The 19,267-nt window shown below is 30.7% G+C and overlaps 1 protein-coding gene across 1 annotated transcript; it reads left to right on the top strand.

Moving 5' to 3' along the window:
• Window positions 1–12,281: 12,281 nt before the first annotated feature.
• On the top strand, window positions 12,282–14,046 carry HELRODRAFT_183532 (hypothetical protein; the record flags this gene model as incomplete). Its single annotated transcript, XM_009013133.1, has 4 exons — window positions 12,282–12,327; window positions 12,739–12,846; window positions 13,091–13,231; window positions 13,364–14,046. 4 exons carry the CDS (start codon window positions 12,282–12,284, stop codon window positions 14,044–14,046), a joined length of 978 nt encoding a protein of 325 aa, XP_009011381.1.
• Window positions 14,047–19,267: the final 5,221 nt, after the last annotated feature.

Below are 19,267 nucleotides of genomic sequence, written 5' to 3'. Positions count from 1 at the left end.
GCATCCAATTTGAGCAGCTGTGTTTTAAAATTGTCACTGGCATCTGATGACGGCATTTTTTTCCAAGTTTGTTTCGTTCGTCGAGAACTCCAGATCTTGGAAGCCCATGTCTGTCTGCTCGCGTGTGTAGGGTCTCCATCTTTGCAGTAGGCTCCTACTTTTCACATCAGACCTCGAATCTTCAGAGTGTGGTGTGTTTGTTTTCAGTAAGCAATGTCCTTATCAGTCTCCTCATAACATACCCTGACGTGAACTGACGATTCTTCTTTGTTGCTCTCTACTTTATTTTTCAAAACCCCTCTTTGTCTTCTTGAAGTTTGGAGTTGTAAAAAAGAGAGCCCTCAGAACGTTTCTCCTCTTCTCTTCGCTGTTTTTTATTAGGCTTAAAAGTGTGTTTGCGTTTTTGGTTGCCTCTGTGGTTTATTTTTGAATAAAAAATAAGGCCTTGGCGGGACTCGAACCCACATCATTTGGCTCCGGAGGCCAAGGCCTTATCCTATTAGACCACAAGGCCTAACAATTTGGAACGAAAATATTTCAACGCTTGAATTTGCTCAGAATGTTGCATAATTTGTTGATAAGCAGTTGCCTGCTCCCATGCTCTTCTCTCAAACTCACGATTGATGTAAGCCTTCGAGCTTATTATACTTGCTCATATACTTTCAAGAGTTTATGTAATTTGTCGATTTGAACTGTACTGCAAAGAAATGATGTAAACAAGAGTTGCATAATATAATATAAAACTTAATTTTGAAAAATTCTTGTGGTTTCTAGCTATGTCACTTAGTTATCAGACTCAGGAAATTTTTGTTATCATTTTAATTTCAACAAGAATAGATTTTCAATAATACATCCAGCTTATGATGATGATTGATGCAAAACTAAACAGGAAAAAGGATTCATTGATAGCATTTATGAATTTGGTGAAAATAATTTCTATTCGTTAAGATTTAACGTTTCAATCACGTTTCCAGATGTCCTTGCGTCCTTCAACTTTTGAAATACCTCAAAGGAAGACTTTCCATGCACGCACACATTTCAAACGATTGAAAATGAAAAACTGGAGTGGTGGAATCTGGACGAATTTGGCTTAGTTATCAGACTCAGGAAATTTTTGTTATCATTTTAATTTCAACAAGAATAGATTTTCAATAGTACATCCAGCTTATGATGATGATTGATGCAAAACTAAACAGGAAAAAGGATTCATTGATAGCATTTATGAATTTCCATGAAACTGGCTGTCAAATTCTAATTTCTAGCTAAAAACATTTCGTTTTTAAGCCCGAGAGAAAGTCGAATGATTTTTTTAAATTGAATCAATCATTGAGACATATTCAACTAATTTGAGTTATCTACAACCATCGTTGCAGAACATTTTAAAACTCTTCAGCGATATTTATGTGCGTGCAGCACAGTTTAATCACTAAAAAAAATTAAAATCATTTTTTTTCAAATTTTGATTGTTGAATGTTTGATTGTACATACGTCATATTCACAACATTCCCAACCATTACGATGTAGAATTTATTTCACGTCACATCAAGATGATTTGGCTTATTGTCACGGAGAATGAAAAATGTGATGAGCGTTTGACTCAGTCTGATATGCATAATTTGCCGTCCTTTGCAAATATGAATATCTAAAATTTGAGTTAAATTTTTAACAACATCAAATGTTTGCATAAGAAATCTTACATTTATGATTTAATTAAAAGTTTTTGACGAACGCACAAATTTTGGTTCCCATATAATGTCAGCTCACAAGCCATGTTTGTTTGGAAGAAAATCACCCACCGTAATTAATGATAAATTGCCTACAAGGCATCACATCGCTGCTAATGTTCATTTGAAGATAACAATTGATAATCGAAGCTTGGCAACCATCCAAACAACATCACCCTGATCAACTTTGAAATTTAACCTGCAAAACATCCACTTGATATTTCAATTACAAGGAAAACACCATCAAGAGCATCACAACAAGTTTTTCCAACAAGTCTTACTCAATTTTAATTTAACAAATTCATATTTTCAACAAATGTCATTAGTCAAACACTAGAAGATTTGTTTCCTGGATCATCTTGAGGGTCCTGCAAACGATCCAGTGCTGTTCGGCATTGCCTGACCAGAACTGAACTGTGCAGTTGAACTGGACACATCGCACACGAAGAATCATTTTGTCAAATTCGAACCCCGTCACTGCACGCTCTGCGTAACAGCACCAAGTGACTTCAACCACTCGCCAACCTTTCGAGATGCAAGTCGAACATGTCTTAAATTCAACTGATGTATGTTTGCAATTCATTTTGTGCATCAAGTCTTTCCTCGTTTTTATTGAGATTTGATAACAGTCTGAAAATCATATTTGCTTGTATATGTTGCTAGTTATGGGATAAGAAAGCACAGAATAGTCTCAGCAGGACAAGCTATGGCTGCAAGCACTTATTTTAAAATTGTATAACTGACACGAAAAAGAAATATCATTTTGTCCTGCACCACTGCTAACGAATTCAATGAATGCTTTTCCTGAGTTTCAGGTACAACTTTAAAATTAACTGTGAACAGACAAGTAAAGCACGACGAAACTTTGTAAATTAAAATAACTGGCCCAATATGAACGAAGTGGAAGTTACAGCAGGAACACATAAATCTACTTGCAAACAGTTTCAACAAATTGTACCCTACAGATATGAGATGTATAATACATACAAAAATCACAGCAGTGAGGAAGACAGTAGCTGATCTTAGTTGCCTGTCCGGTTTCAATATCTCTGAACTTGGGAAAAATGTATAAAAATCTTATAATATTATGTATAAATGAAGTTTAGATAACGAAATTCTATTTCATTCACTACATTCATATAGTTATAAAGTAAGTAGAATTATCTACGTTGCGCATTAAAAATGTAATTATTGTACAATTTTCCACTATTTTTAACAATATATCAGTTAAACAATAATATTCATAATAAAGAAAATTATTTTAATTAAAAACACCTCAAATGAGTGCAAGTTACTGTGGATAAGATAATAAGAACGGAGCTTTCTGATAACTCATTACGAATTTTCTTCAATAGTCCTGGAGCTTTCTTTCAAAGGCGAGTTTTATTAAATTTTATTTATTACCATATATAGAATCGGAATAATAACTTTTAAATGCTATCATTTAAATTGATGTATTTAAATTAAATTTAGATGTTCAAAAACTTTTTATTTTACAGATTTAATCATAACACATTATTTATTTATTATTTAGGTACAAAGTTAATATTGAAACCATTCTGAATTTATTTGTTATTCAGTTATAAAATTATGTCTTCTTAGTATTTATTAATTAATTAATTAACCTATTAAATTCATCACAATAAATAATAATCAATGCCATCGCGCTTATATTTCTAGAAAAATCACGTGTGAAATTTTTCTTAAGTTCCTAAATGTTAAAAGCGAACGACACGAAAGCAACATTATAATTATTATATTTTATATTCGTAAAAAATAAACTATACTTCTACAATAAAAAACTTGTCAAGTATCTTCTATTAATACATAGATAAACAATTTCGTAATCCAGATTTAAAACTTTAAAAATGATTTTTTTTTCGTCTCTAATTTTTGGTGGAGTTAAAGGTGATTGACTGTATTTGATTGAACTTTCCGAAGACGAACCTAACCCAAACTATGACAAATAAAATAAATTGTCATTATCTTAAGATGCAAAGAACGGACAAAAAATTAATTTTTTAATTGATAACAATTTTTATATTTTTTAATAATTTGCCACAAAAACATTTTTTTATTATTATTATTCTTTAAAAATCAGGATCTGACAGACGCAGAAAACTGTTACAACATGCAAGGCAGTAGTACGAAATTAAACAAATAAGTAAGTAAATAAATACAAAAAGTGAAAAAGAAAAATGTTAAAACATGAAAAATAAAATAAAATAGAGTAAAATAAGTAATAATAATAAAATAAATAAAAGAAAAGTAATTGACAATGAAATATAAAATGAAGTAATGGCATAAAAACGCAAATTAATAGACTAGATGAGGACTTAGTGAGTTAGTGGGGTGATCGATTTATAAAAACTAGTTCTGTGAATAATAAAGTTTTAGTGAGTATTAATATGTTCGAGGTGTCTTGTGATGAAGGTCTTTTCCTGGTATCTAGATTGGGCGACGACTTGATAGTTATGTTTGCGCTGACGAAGGTTCTGTGTTGTAGTTTTGATTGGTGGTAGTAGAAGATGGATGACGTGGTTGTTGTTATTTTCTACTTTCTTGAACAGCCTTGAATCGAGTGTGTTGAATATCTGAGTGACGGTAGGATATGATACAAGTAGATAGTTGAAGCGAATTAGTTTTTTGATGAGAGATTGTAGCTGCTGGAGTTGTTGTTGTCTAGCAAAAACCAGACCAGGAGGGATCTGCATAATTGATGCGTGAGATTATGAGTGATTCAGTGATTTCGAATAATTTGATGCCTCTGAGACCATGTGAGCGGAATGTTTTGAGTGCGTGAAATGTTTGAAAGCCTTTTGTGATGATGTGATTGATATGAGGTGCTATATTGAGTGTGGAGGTGAATGTGATGCCTAATATTTTTAATTGGTTTGTGCCAGTTATTTAACCATATAAGTATATATCTCAAAACGAGGAAATAATCAACATAGATTTAAGATATTTATATTATAAACTTGTATGAACTTCAAAACATTTAAACTCTATTGAAAAAATACTTTAATACAAAAAACACCTTAATTTGCATTATATAAAAAGTTAAAAAAAATTTTCTCTCCAAGCTAAGAAATAAATCTGAAAATCTTTCAGTTTATTTACCAGTTTGAATTGTGTAGTCCTCTGCGGAACACTAGACCAAACCAAACACTTGCTGTTTTTCATCGCATGGCAGTTTCATTCATCTTGAGGGACTGCAGGGTGAAAGATATCTACGTTACACCGACAATGCTTGTTAAAACTTCAAAACTTTCTGTACGCAAAGAATTTTAGGATTAATTTTTTAAGTTGATTAGGAGTTAGCACACCTTTTTCCGATATTGTTTGCTCAACATTTTGTTTGCCGTGTTTTTAAGTTTTAACTCTCAATTAACTTACAAAATTAATCTTAAAATTCTTAGCGGACAAAAATTTTCTTAAAAGGCTTGAGGACATGACACCAAAAGTGAAAAACACAGAACCATCTGTTGTGCAATGAATAGTATAATTTTCTTTTTTGAATGTTTTTAAAAATAAATTTAATTCGCGAGTTTACGGTAAAATTTAAATCACATACAAGATGGCAGTGAACTAACAAAAGTAGAAAATATTATTTTATATACATTCATGGCTTTCCGAATTTTAGAGACAAAAAATAATTGCACTGGTTAGAGAATGATTATTTTTCAATTAAGTTCGACAATACGAGCCTTCAAATTTTTGAAGAACAGGGGTCGTAAAATATAGCCGCTCGCTAAGTCATGCTGGTATAAAGAAAAATCTTCCTTCAAACTGTGGTGGTGTAATATAGGTAATCTTGTTTCCAGCCAACTATCGATTGAAAAATTCAAAAACTAAATAAACTACTGCATAGTAATTTCTTTTATTGTCGAAATTTAAAAAGATATTGAATTATAATTGTTAGAAAATAACTGAAAAGTTACGAAAAAATCATATAACAATTTGCTGAAATTTTTTAAGATTGAAAAAATGTTTCAAACGCAAAAAACGTTAATAGTGGATGTATTGTAGTTGTATTTCTATTGCCTATTTGCCTAAGTGGCGCTTAAATTCATCACGACTAATTCTGACATCATTCCCCAGTTCTTCCAAAATGGATATCTCATTTTGATTCAAGCAGGGCCACACGCACACCGATATCATCAAGCGCCCAGGGTATCCAGGTTCCCTAGCCGCCCCCTTCCTAAGCTCCCCTATGTTACTAATCCATATTTACGAAACTTGACAGTTACAAGTCTATAAAATGAACTAGTCTTTTTATCTCGCTGCTGCTGTGTAGCAATAAATATCGTTTTGTTCCTGTTTTACGTCTATGTTCTGTTCAAACAAATTCTCAGATCGATTAAATTGAAAAAAATATTATGTCTCTTTACTCATTGTGTCATTACAACACGGACAATTAGCCAAGACTAGCCAAAACTTAATTACATTTGTCAAAGGTTTTGTTCGTTTTTTATCAGAAAAGATAAAAAAGCATTTCTAATTTTTCAACAACAAAAATTAACAATGCCAACTAATTATTTATATTATTTTGAAATGTTAAGAAGATTTCATTTCAGTCTCCCAATACCCCATCTTAAATTTATTAGGTACCTACAACAGATTATTAAATAAATAAATAATTATTTAACTAATTAATTAATTAATTAGTTAATTAATTGATTAATATTGTTATTATTATTATTAATAGTGGAAGTAGTAAAAGCGCTGTTGCTGTTGTTGGTTTTGTTAATAACAGTAATAATAATAATAATAATAATAATAATAATAATAATAATAATAATAATATTATTATTATTATTAGTAGTAGTATTATTACTAATGTTAATATTGTTGTTATTATTTCTATTATTATTTATTTGAGGCAGTGTCCCACATCCAGCCGTATGTAAACATCTAATAGAACCATCAATTATTTACAATGCCCTTTCATGTGTCATTGAAGTGATGTCGGTACGGAAAAGCTTTGTAGTCTGTTTGTAAATTTTTTTCCATGGTTTGGTGTACGGTGTTTTAGTGTGTGCTGGAATGTACTTGTATGCGCTGGGTTTTGTTAACGTTCTTGAATTATTTTGTGTGTAATGTCTTGTAAGTATAAATTATTTCTAACTCTGTGGAATATGCTTTGTATTTTTTTGTAGTTGATTTGTTTAACATATGTTTCGGTGAAATTTGTTTCAGTAGGTTAGGTGTAAAATTTGTTTTTACGAGTTTTAATACAACTAGCTCCAAACTCAAAGATAATCATTTTCAATGATAAGGTATCAGATACGGTTTGAAATGTTTTAATGTTGGAGTTTTTTGGAGCGACTGTTTTTTTCACCAGCCTAAGCTTCCATGTGGTTAAAAAAACCAATGAATACTTTTTATCAAAATTTGGAAAAATAAACTCGCAAATATTTTTGAATGTTTCATCTGCTGGACGACCATTAATTATTTTCTTTGAACTTTTTCAGTGCAAAGCTTACAAGGGCTGCAAGGAATTTGCCCGTACCCGTGCTATTATTTATTTTAACTTTAAATATAACATCAAACAAAAGAGTGAATTTTACACTTCTAAAATACAAACGGTTAAGCAAAGGCAGGAATTTTTTTCATCCAAAGTTTATAACAATTTCTTCTTAAAAGAGCAGTTCTCATTTGGTTAGATGTCAATTTCATCTTTATTTCATTAAAACCTCTCAAAATTAGTTTAGTTATTTGGAAAATAAATTTTATTTTTTAAAATATTTGAACCAAAAAATAATTTGGAAATACTAATTTGATAATCATGATAACTAAGCTTATAAAAACTCCAAGTCAAACTTTTCCGCCTCCATCTTGCGATCGGACCAATAATGTTCGCGAGTTTTGTCGTCACCATCATCCATGCATCTGGTTTGTCTTAAGTTCTCTGATAAAAGTTAATTTAATAGATACTCTTCTGGCACTTCAATGTTGGAATTTTTATCATTGTTAATTGTTGGCGGTGAAATGTTGAAACGGTGGATGCACCTGGTCCTGTGTTGCCGTGACCGAGTTCGAATGCGAAGTGATCTTCGCCCATCCTGAGCAAACAAATTTATAACTGGTTGATTGACGCGTATTCACGTACGCAGATGACGACCACTGTAATGAAGTTTCTTCTCAATTGTTCTTCACTAATGGCATTAATGTTATGGTGTTTGCTTTCCAGGTGAATGTCTCAGTTCTGACTGGCTGAGCTACGGTGAATCAAGTTACAACTTTCCAACAGACTCTCTGAACTTCACTGATGCTCTCAACCACTGCATGTGTATGCAGAGTCTGTTCTTTAGCATTGCATCCAAAGAAGAAAATGATTTCATTGCCGATAAATGGTTGGCCAATTTTCTCAAAACCTTTACATTTTGTTGTAATTTTAATGCGCTCTTTTTATAATTACAAAATGTTTATAAAAGAGAATTAATAAATATCAAGAAAGTTATAATTTGTATAATAATGAATGTTAAGTGACATTGAAACTGAAACATGGAAATTGCAAACATTGTTAGCCAAACTGTTGGATGTTCAGAGATTATTAGATCGGCTTGTACTGACTGCAGTGTTTATTAAGTCAGGGTTATAACAGCAGCTACTGGCTAGATGGAAGTGAACTCAAATTTAAAAATCGGTGCACTGGAGAACGAAATGGAAATGTCTACAGTGCAAGGATGAAAAAAGTTGGAGAATGGAGAGAAATCTTCTGATCACGTTTTTAATTTTGTCTGCGGAAGACCACTGCCGTCAAAGTGTCAGTTTAAACTAATAAATTTGGTTTCAAAACGTTCAAAATAAAAATAGACACTTTATTTCTTAAACTGCAAACTAATTGTATGCAGCACACGTCACACACACACACACACACACACACACACACACACACACACACACACACACACACACACACACACACACACACACACACACACACAATCACACACACACCCACATTAATATATATACCTGCATGAAAGCACTGTAATGAATATTTTGCATATCTCAACTATTGCTTCATCACAAGTGTAATTAATTTTCAATTTTTTTGATCATTCCTCGTTCCATGTGCACAATCCTCGGCAACCACAACCGCACAACAACAACCGCAACAACCGCAACAACTACAACTACAATATCAACAACCGCAACAACAACAACCACAACAACAACAACCGCAACGACTACAACAACAACAACATCAACAACAACGCAATTATCAACTTCTACATTTGCCACAAATACATGGCAAAAAGTTACCACTCGCATAATTGAATACACGCCACGCTAACATACTCGTTCAAACGTTCAAATTCACACACGCATAAGTATACAGCACACACGCAGGACTATGCATTCACACTTACACATAAAACTCTTACACATACACATGCAAAAATATGAGCATTACAGGAAAAGATATACTGAATAGATTAACCGAATTAAAATGAATGAATGAATGAATGAATGACTGAATGAATGAGTGAATGCATGAATGAATGAATGAACGAACGAACGAACGAACGAATGAATAAACGAACGAACGAACGAACGAATGAATGAATGAATGAACGAACGAACGAACGAACGAATGAACGAATGAACGAACGAACGAACGAACGAATGAATGAATGAATGAATGAATGAACGAATGAATGAATGAATGAACGAATGAATGAATGAATGAACGAATGAACGAACGAACGAATGAACGAATGAATGAATGAATGAACGAATGAACGAACGAATGAACGAACGAACGAACGAACGAACGAATGAATGAATGAATGAATGAACGAACGAACGAACGAACGAACGAACGAATGAACGAACGAACGAATGAACGAATGAATGAATGAATGAACGAATGAACGAACGAACGAACGAACGAACGAATGAATGAATAAACGCACATATTTTTATGCAAATAATTTTGAGATGTTTTGAGTAATTGTACAAAAAAAGAGATTAACACTTCCTCCAATTCCTATTGAAAAAAAGTTTCTTCAGTTTCAATTCAATAACTGCTCTCTCTAGCTGGCCATAACTGCAGCATTGATCGTTCGAATTTTCTGTTAAGGTCACTTTTTATAAGCTGATTTCAACTGTATGGTTTTTGAAAGAGTTTTTTAAATGAAATATAACATACCTACAATAAAAATACTGAATATAACTAAAATATTCACAACTTATTGTGACAAATAATATTACCAATTCCGTTAACCTTTTCTCATATGTGCATTTTTTACAAATAAATAATAAATAATAATTATTATTATTTCAATAATACGAAACACAAGACGATAAATATAAGCATCTTTAACATTGGGTGAAATGTTTGTTCATTGTGACCAGGGCAAAAACATTTCCAAATTACCCATCCAAATCCTAGACAGTAAATTTAAAACTCATTCAAACTTTTATTCAATGGAATGTTTGATTTTTATTATTATCGTATAAAAAACTAATTTTCATCTAAAATTAAATTAAAAAGTTTATTTCAGATTTTTGAAATTCAATTTAAATAATTTTTCAAGGTGTTTTTTGAACGAATGATGTGTAAGATCGCTATTTCGGTATTCACACTTTTTCAATGATTTGATTGATTTGTGAAGTTATGTTTTATTGATGATGGAGTATCAAACCAATCATCTTTTTTGAAAACTTTACATGCTTTTGCTCTTAGTCTTGGATTATAAACATAGGTACGTGCATGCATGCATGTGCGATGCGATGCAATGGAATGCACGATTTTAAGTCCAGTGGAAGAAATGAAATAATAAATTTTCGAAATAAAACATTTAACTGAAAACTCGTCAAACCCCCTACGTTTTATGAATGAATGTGCCTATCAATAACGAATGAATAAAATATTAATAAATAAATTGATAAATAAATAATTTAAGTGGTATAATTATAATTTAATTGATAATTAAACAAACGAACAATTTAATTGATAATTAAACAAACGAACAATTAAAATAGTAGATAAATGACTGAAATAAAAATAATTACTGAATGAATGAGTGAATCGACTTATATATCGAGAATTGAAATCAACTATACATTATCATGGGACAAGCTGTCCGAATGAAACAGGGGGAATGTTGAACAGACTTCCTACGATTGAATGAACGCTGGATGTACTGCTTAACAGGGTGATAAATTATTCAAGTTGAAATGTTTTAAATAGAAATTTTCAGAAAGTGTTTTCATATGTGCATTTTTTGAAAATTTTCTGAGAATATGAGCATTTTCTGAATTTAGTAGTAAGAAGTAACCTATGAATGATTATGAAAGTAATATTTTGCAAGAGCTTTCATCTAAGAAAACAAAAAATTGAAATAATAACTTATTAAATGGTAATTTAATTATGTTTATTAAAAGTTTTGTTAAGTTTGAAAAATATAAGAATTTTAATAGCCAAATCTCAAAAGTTTAATGGCAAAAGTTCAGAATAACTAGCTAATGAATTTGATATGTTCTTTTGTATGGCCTACAAAAACTTTCTAAAAAAAAATTTTAATTAAAAGTTGTGTAAAATTTCATTTTGAAATAGGCAGAATTATATAGATATATTGTGTCACTGGTGGGAATTCTCATGTGAGGAAGACAATTTTATCATTTTGCTATCTTATTCTTTTTTTCTTCAATTTTCAAAATTTATTTTTAACGCTTGTGTCAACATTTGGTGAAGTTTTTTGGGAAAATGAAATATTTTGGAAATTTTTTAAGTTATTTGTAGTCTTAAACCATTTTTTACATTTACATTATAGTTATTTAAAAACAAATATTGAAACTCAGAACTGTGTTTCTGTCTAAAGCCTCAAAATCCTATTTAAGCATACAACTCCATGGTTTGCAATGTTGACAGACCATGGGTATATAATACTACTTTTTGGGAAAAATATCTTAAGTTGTGTGCAAATTGCATCAGCTAATATAAACATCAAATCTTCCTAGACAGTGTTGTAACATTTGCTATTAATTAAAATGCTGTCGTGTTGTTTATCGTTACTGGATGTAATATTTTTTTTAGAAGTTTTGTGAGTATTGATTTATTTGATATATACGTGTTTTTTTTAAAGTTATTTGATATATACGTGTTTTTTTTAAAGTTATTTGATATATACGTGTTTTTTAAAAAAAAATTTAATTTTAAAATAAATAAAAAACATAAATAAAACTTAAATAAAGTTTATTTTTCGAAGTAAAGAGAAAAATTATTAATTACTTAATAGAATATATAATGGAAAATAGTATTATAGAAATTAATTTGTTTGCCAGTTAGCAACAATTCACTGTTGATCACTGGAGTTGCTTGAGGCCAGGACTGACTGTTAAGAACATCTGTTTAATAAAAAAAAACATAAAATATTTCAAGTTTTATTAATCTGAATTATTTAATATATAAAATATAAATGATACTTTTATGAAATCAACTGTTTTTTGTTATCAACATATCTCACAATATGAAATAAAATATATTCCAAGTTCACCAGTAAAATAAAAATATATCAAAAAAGCCTGGATGGTTTGAAAAAAATGTTGAACCTTCTAAAATCTTCAGCGTATTTATCATTGCTTTCAGGTTGGATTATATTTTCCCGTCATTGAAACAAACGTGCAGGTAGACTGTTTCAAAAAAAAATTTTTTTTAAAAAACATTGCATAGGGGCTTATATAGTGCGGTTTTATATTTGTATCATCCTGTAAAAATTTCAATTAAAAAGGATAAGTATTAGTGACCTCTCAAATCACATTTTGTTTTTTTTTATGAAGCCTGAATGATTTTTTTTGGTGTTTGGGGTTTTTAAAATATTTTTACATGTTTTTATAAAACATTATAGAAGTTTATTGTTTGGAGAAGACAAAGAATTTGCCAAACAAGAAGAGAAAAGATTAAAAAGGAAATTAAGCAAGAATCAAAAACAAGAAAAACCTAATAAAAAGAGAAACAGAGCCAATTATGAAGATGATGATTATAATTCAACATCAACAGATGACATAAGCAATAAGTCTGATGAGGAAGTAGGGTGTCAGCAAATACCATCAGAAAAAATTGCAGGAAGTACTCCGATATCTCCTAAAACTAATGAACTTAAAAAAGGTGTCAAGTAGATGACCCACTGTTCATGGCAAGTCTAGATTGTACAAAAACAACTCATAGGGAAGCCATACATATAGTTGCTCCAGCATTAAAGGCAGTTGGAATCAACGTTGATGAACTCACTTTGTCAACAAGCTCTCTTTACGGATCTAGAAAAACTATCAAAACACATTTTTGCCAAACACACCTCTTGTGGCTCACTTTGATGAAAAACTTTTACCTGATTCTGATGGTGTAAACATAGATCGCCTGCCAATTGTGGTATCAGGGAAAAATGTAGAAAAACTGATAGCTATACCAAAGATTGGCGGTACTGGCATAAACATAGGAACCACAATAGTTCAGTTACTTCAGAATTGGGAAGGCGTGTCAAATTGGTTGCCTGGTTTGTGTTTTGACACAACAAGTTCTAATACTGGCATTCATACTGGTGCTATAACAATAATTCAGAAATCTTTTAATGAACATCTCTAGTTTTTAGCATGCAGCCATCATATTCTTAAAATTATTGGAACAGCTTTATTTGATTTATTTTTCACTTCATCTGGCCCTCAAATTGCTATTTTTAGTAGATTTAAAGATCAATGGCCATCAATTAATCAGTTAAAATATGCATCGATTGACAAGGTAATAACTGGTTGTTCTTTGACTAATGATGAAAATTTGTGGCTAAAGCAAAATCGTGTGGCTATGATTGATTTTCTTCAAGACCAACTGGAAAATACTCAACCTCGACATGGCTACTTGCAATTGATTAGGCTTTCTCTCACAACTCTTGGAGTTTCAGATCCTACTGCTGTACAAGTCACTCCTCCAGGAGCTTATCACAGGGCTCGCTGGATGGCCAAAAGAATTTATTGTTTTAAGATTTTTTGCTTTCGTGAGCAACTGAAGTTAACTGCACATGAGCTACAAGCATTAAAGAGACTTTGTCTCTTTACTGTAACTGTATATGTAAAGGCATGGTTTTGTGCAGCAAACAGCTATAGTGCTCCTTACAGTGATTTATGTCTTCTTCAAACTCAGGAATTATTTGAAAAAGTTGATTGCAAAGTTGGAAAAGAAGCAATGAAAAAAATTAAAAGGAATCTTTGGTATCTAAGCGAAGATCTTGTTGGAATGACATTTGTTTCTGATTTGGTTAATGTCGATGAGAAAAGGCTTATGGTTAAAGCATTACCTAAACCAGCAAAAAAATGATGTTAGAAAAGTAGATTCAAAACACATAAGAGGATTACAATAATGCAAGAGATAGTGACTGCAGTACGGATAGTTAATGGTTGTGCTGAACGAGCAGTTAAATTGGCATCTGATTTTAATACAGCACTTACTCATGATGAAAATCAGCGCCAGTTGATGTATCAGGTGATTGAGCATCACAGGAAATTAATTAATGAACCTTAGAAAAAGAACTATACTGATTCAGACATTACTTTATAATAAAACAATATATAAATATTCATAATAAATTAAAAACAATTATTTTTTATTAATTTAAAAAAAAATGCTTTAAAAAACTGAATTTTCTGAACAATCTCATCAATGAGAGGTCACTTAACATTGTTTGATTTTATTGATTTTTGGTGTTTGTCTTTATATCATCAAACGACACAAAATAAACCCATATGCAAATCTGGTTTGAAAAAAAATTTTTTTTCTTTATAAAAAAAAACTGTCTCTGCAGAGGCTTACCAAAATATTTTTAAAATTCATAATATACCTAATGCATGCCAGATTTTTGTTTTATAAATCAGAAATCTAGACTGAAATAGAAACCCCGAAATATAAATCTTCAAATTTGCAATATAAATTGATAGCAAATTTTTAAACGGAAACTTTTTTTTAATTTAAATTTTTCATAAATTTTGGAAAATCTATAAAGTCTAAACTCTAAAGACTGACTGTTAAGTTTTTGTTAAAAATACTTAAAAATCATGCAAACCTAGAGCTTTTAAGAACAAGTTTTACAACCCCTCTAACATTATCGTACATAAATACATATGCAAATAAGGATGTAAAAGGAAGTCTTATTAAGATGAAATATTGATTAGTGTATACCAACCCTGCTCGAATTAGCTGCAAAAATTTATGTTGAAATTTCGTGGCATGTACAACGTCGTTCTATACAATGTTTTTTTAAAGTTTCAACCATCCCAATTAAGTAGTGCATCGGATAAACTTTGTTAATTTCACACAAGATTCATATTGCAAAAAAAATTTAAAAATTTAGATCCAAGACAACAACAAAAAAATTGAAAACCACTGTAAACTGTACGTACGGTGAGCAAAAAAGAAAGATCACAAATCGTTTTTGTTACACTCAATGCAATCCGCAAATAAAATCCTTGATCAAAAATCGTCTTTTGCAAACAATTTTCAAGTTTTTTGTTCATAAGACCATGTAGTCTCACAATCCCATCAAAAGTCCCGAAGAATATAATGATTAAAATCATTACATACTCACCAGACTGAAAAATCACTCATCATACTTACTAAATTTTACCATTTAAATTAAATCAACAAACAATTCTTCCTCAATAACGAAATAAATATCGAGATCCCTCAGACATTTTTTCATTATTTCGCAGCATAACGTCCTGCCTACTCTTATTTAGGCTGCCAATATCCATACCACTGATCGTGTTTGTATGTCGAGAGCAACTCAAATAAAGGAAATAATTGATTTCACATTTGGCTGCCACTGCAATTGCAACCAAACTTATTCCAGATATGTTGATATCAGACGTAACATGAACATTTGTCCGATGTATTTATAAGATTATTTTTTCATTTATTAACTTAGTTTTTTATTTTACTAAATGTTTTTGTCTGTTATTAGTATTCTTTTTAAAATTTTATCAGAAGTGACAACGACAAACACACAGTGTATAAACACACGAGAATCATTGTATCACACACTTTTGCATGTGGCGAGCTGAAATCTCTTCACATTCGAACCCGGACACTGCATCATCAATACCTGACACCTTAACCATTACACCATCACACAAAGCATGATAACAATCCCGAAAAACACCAAGCTGTTTAGAGATGTGTTTCACTTATATGAATGCGGATTAATTTTTTGGCCTACAGAGCATGTACAATCACACAAAACATGCACACCCACGTAAAACATGCAGTCTACAAACACACAAAACAACATACACCCACGCAAATCATGTGAAACGAGCCAAAACAAAGAGTATGAACTCACTGAAAACAACGCACAATGGTATACGTGCAGGTTTCAAACGCATCGAGTGCATGTAAAGTTTTTTGACCATCCGATTACTAACAATACTTTCTTATATTTTTGAGCTTATTGAGCTTACTCGCCGAACAACATTTGCGAATGAGAAATAAAAAAAGTTAATGAAAGAATGAATGAATGAATGAATGAATGAATGAATGAATGAATGAATGAATGAATGAATGAATGAATGAATGAATGAATGAATGAATGAATGAATGAATGAATGAACGAATGAATGAACGAATAAACAAACAAATAAATGAATAGACGAACGCAACTTCCACTTAATGTTTGTTTCAAATTTTATCACATGCTATTTCTCGGTAGTCTGTTTTTGTATCATACAATCTCATCGAAGCGTATGAGAAAAATCACCGTGTGCTATTGAGATATTTGTATCGAAATAATACTTACTTGAGGGCAGAGCCACATAAGTTAAGTAGGTACAGAGCAGTGCCCGAGAAATGCTAATAACATATGTAATATGAGTAAAATATAATTTGTTGCACCCATAGATGTGTGTGTGTGTCTGTTTGTTTCTGTGTGTTTCTATGTTTGTGTCTGTGTTTGTATGTGTGCGTATGTCTGTCTGTGTGTGTGTGTGTGTGTGTGTGTGCGCGTGTATACAACGAACGAGTAATTTCATCGTTGTTTGTGTATTTGTGTAATTCAATAAATAATAATAATATTTTTATTCTTATTATTAAATATTATTATTATGATTAAATTATAAAATAGAAAAGAATATAAAAAATGATAATGGATATATGGTACAAGTAGGTAGTTCATTATTTTCACCTGTTCTCTCGGCCATATTTTCTACTGCAGATAAAGTTCTCAACAGCGCGCCAAATGGACCGGCTAACCTTCTCTTTGCATTTTTTTTCCAGTTTTTTCCACTTCAAACGCACCTGCTCTCAGCGGATAATTACCATCTTGAATGAAAAAATTCATTTTTGTATCTGTTGAGAATTTTAATGGAGTTTGAAGGTAATAGTTTGAATGGCGTTGAATTGTAAAATGTTAATCTTGCGTGGAAATAAGTGGACATGTATTACATGTATTGATAACATCGTTATAAAGATAATTGAAGCAGTCCCCGAATTCTACGAAAATAAATTTACATGGGATCGTATGGATGTGTAACTCTAATGCATAGAATTATTATGTACCATTTTATTATATTTTTTACTTCTCTTTTTAATTAATATCCAATTTATTATAGATTTTAGATTATTTGGTCTCTTGTTTGTTTAACAATCAACGCAGACAAACTTTGATGCACTGTTTTTTATATCATCATTGGAGCCCTAGAAAAACCTGTTGAAACATTTTGGAATTAATTTAAATATTTTAATCAATGTACTTTCGAAAAAAAAATTATTAGTTCAACTTACATATCTAAGCAAACTGCTATTTTTTTTGATAAATTCATCCTTATATCCTGTTATCATTACAAAAATTCATTCAATCATTCAATTCATTCATTCAATTCATTAATCAACTAAATTAAAAATAGATTTTGACACTTTCACACACGGATATATATATATATATATATATATATATATATATATATAAATTTTAAAAATTTAACACTACTTTCAACATTGAAATGTTGCGTAAACAATAGTCTGTTACCAATATATATATATATATATATATATATGTATGTATATATATATATATATATATATATATATATATATATATATCCATGCTTTCATAGTTTAAAATCCGTCAAAATCATAATAAACAATTTATTTTATGTTTTTTAAATATTTATTAATTCAATTAATGTTTATTATAATCAACTTTATAATTATTTATTCTTTGTAACATTTTTTATAAGTATTGTGATTTTAAATTTAATTTATATTCGACGATTCAACAATTTTATAAAACTTCAAAATTTCGTCTTCAAAACAATTGTTCACCAATCTAATAAATTTGGTACGTGTGTATGGAAGTATGTAAGTAGCAAAACAGTCAAATAACAACAGCAGAACTCAATAATTAAAACATTGTACCAATAATTGCATTAAAATCTACCTCTGCGATGAATACAAAAACAAAATAAAAACTAAACGAACATAGATAACACATCTTTTTTGACAAACAATAAAAAAAACAAACACATCGCAAACATAAACAAAGGTGCAAAAATTGCACACACATCTGCACCTATCAGCAGAAGGCCTTGAAAAACACACAACAAATGAACAAATAAAAAACTTTACTGTCTACCCCGGCAAAACAACGAACGCAATCATGATTTTTCATCCATGTACATTAAAAACATACATAAAAACTGGTTTTGTAGCCAGCCAGTTCGGTTCCCTGCCAACTATAATACATGCAACAATGTGTGTTGAATTACATATTTACATGCAATGGCGTATCCAGGAGGAAAGGGGCAGGAACAAAGGTTGGCGTGATTTGCAATAAAGTCGTCAACATATATCTGACCCCACTAGCAAAAATTTTTGTTGCCCCCGTCAAATTTTGAAAATTTCATCAAATTTTGAAAATTTCAACTTACATTTTCAAAATTTTGGTCCGCCAGTCAGATCCGCCACTGAATGCACATTTTATTCCGAGATTATTTTTGTTATTTTACCACTGTGATGAGGTGTTCGAAACTTTTGTGTCCGTAGCTACATGAGCTTATATAATGGCGATTTCAATCTGTGAGATAAATTTGAGTTTGAAGTTCAGTTTTGCTGCTACTTTTCAGAAAAATTGTTTCTATCTGGCAATAACTGGTGGCCTACACAAGACTATTTTATCTTATTTGGTCTCCGCAAATATGCTGTTTGTTAGTATTGTCTTTCAGTTGATATAATGAAATAATGGAAATTTACGAAAAAATAAAACAAATTTAAAGTTACGGTCAACAAAAAAACAATCAAAGACAGAAATGATTCCTATTTTTTAAACAGTTTTTAACGAAACTTGTCGAAAATTTTGACGAAATATGAATTAGTAATAAAATTAAATATCAAGTTTTGATATTATTGAAATATTTCAACTTAACACATAAAAACGTAGACGAATTTTCAGTTAATTAATAATAAAATTGTATTCATCCAACTGTGAAGTTGTACGCTAATAAATGTGCAACATCACAGGTTTCATCATTTCAGCTGATGGCAGACCTTTTTT

Source organism: Helobdella robusta (assembly GCF_000326865.2).
Source record: "Helobdella robusta unplaced genomic scaffold HELROscaffold_110, whole genome shotgun sequence".
NCBI classification, from domain to species: domain Eukaryota; kingdom Metazoa; phylum Annelida; class Clitellata; order Rhynchobdellida; family Glossiphoniidae; genus Helobdella; species Helobdella robusta.
Note: the sequence above shows the minus strand (reverse complement) of the source record. Positions and strands in the feature narration are given on the sequence as shown.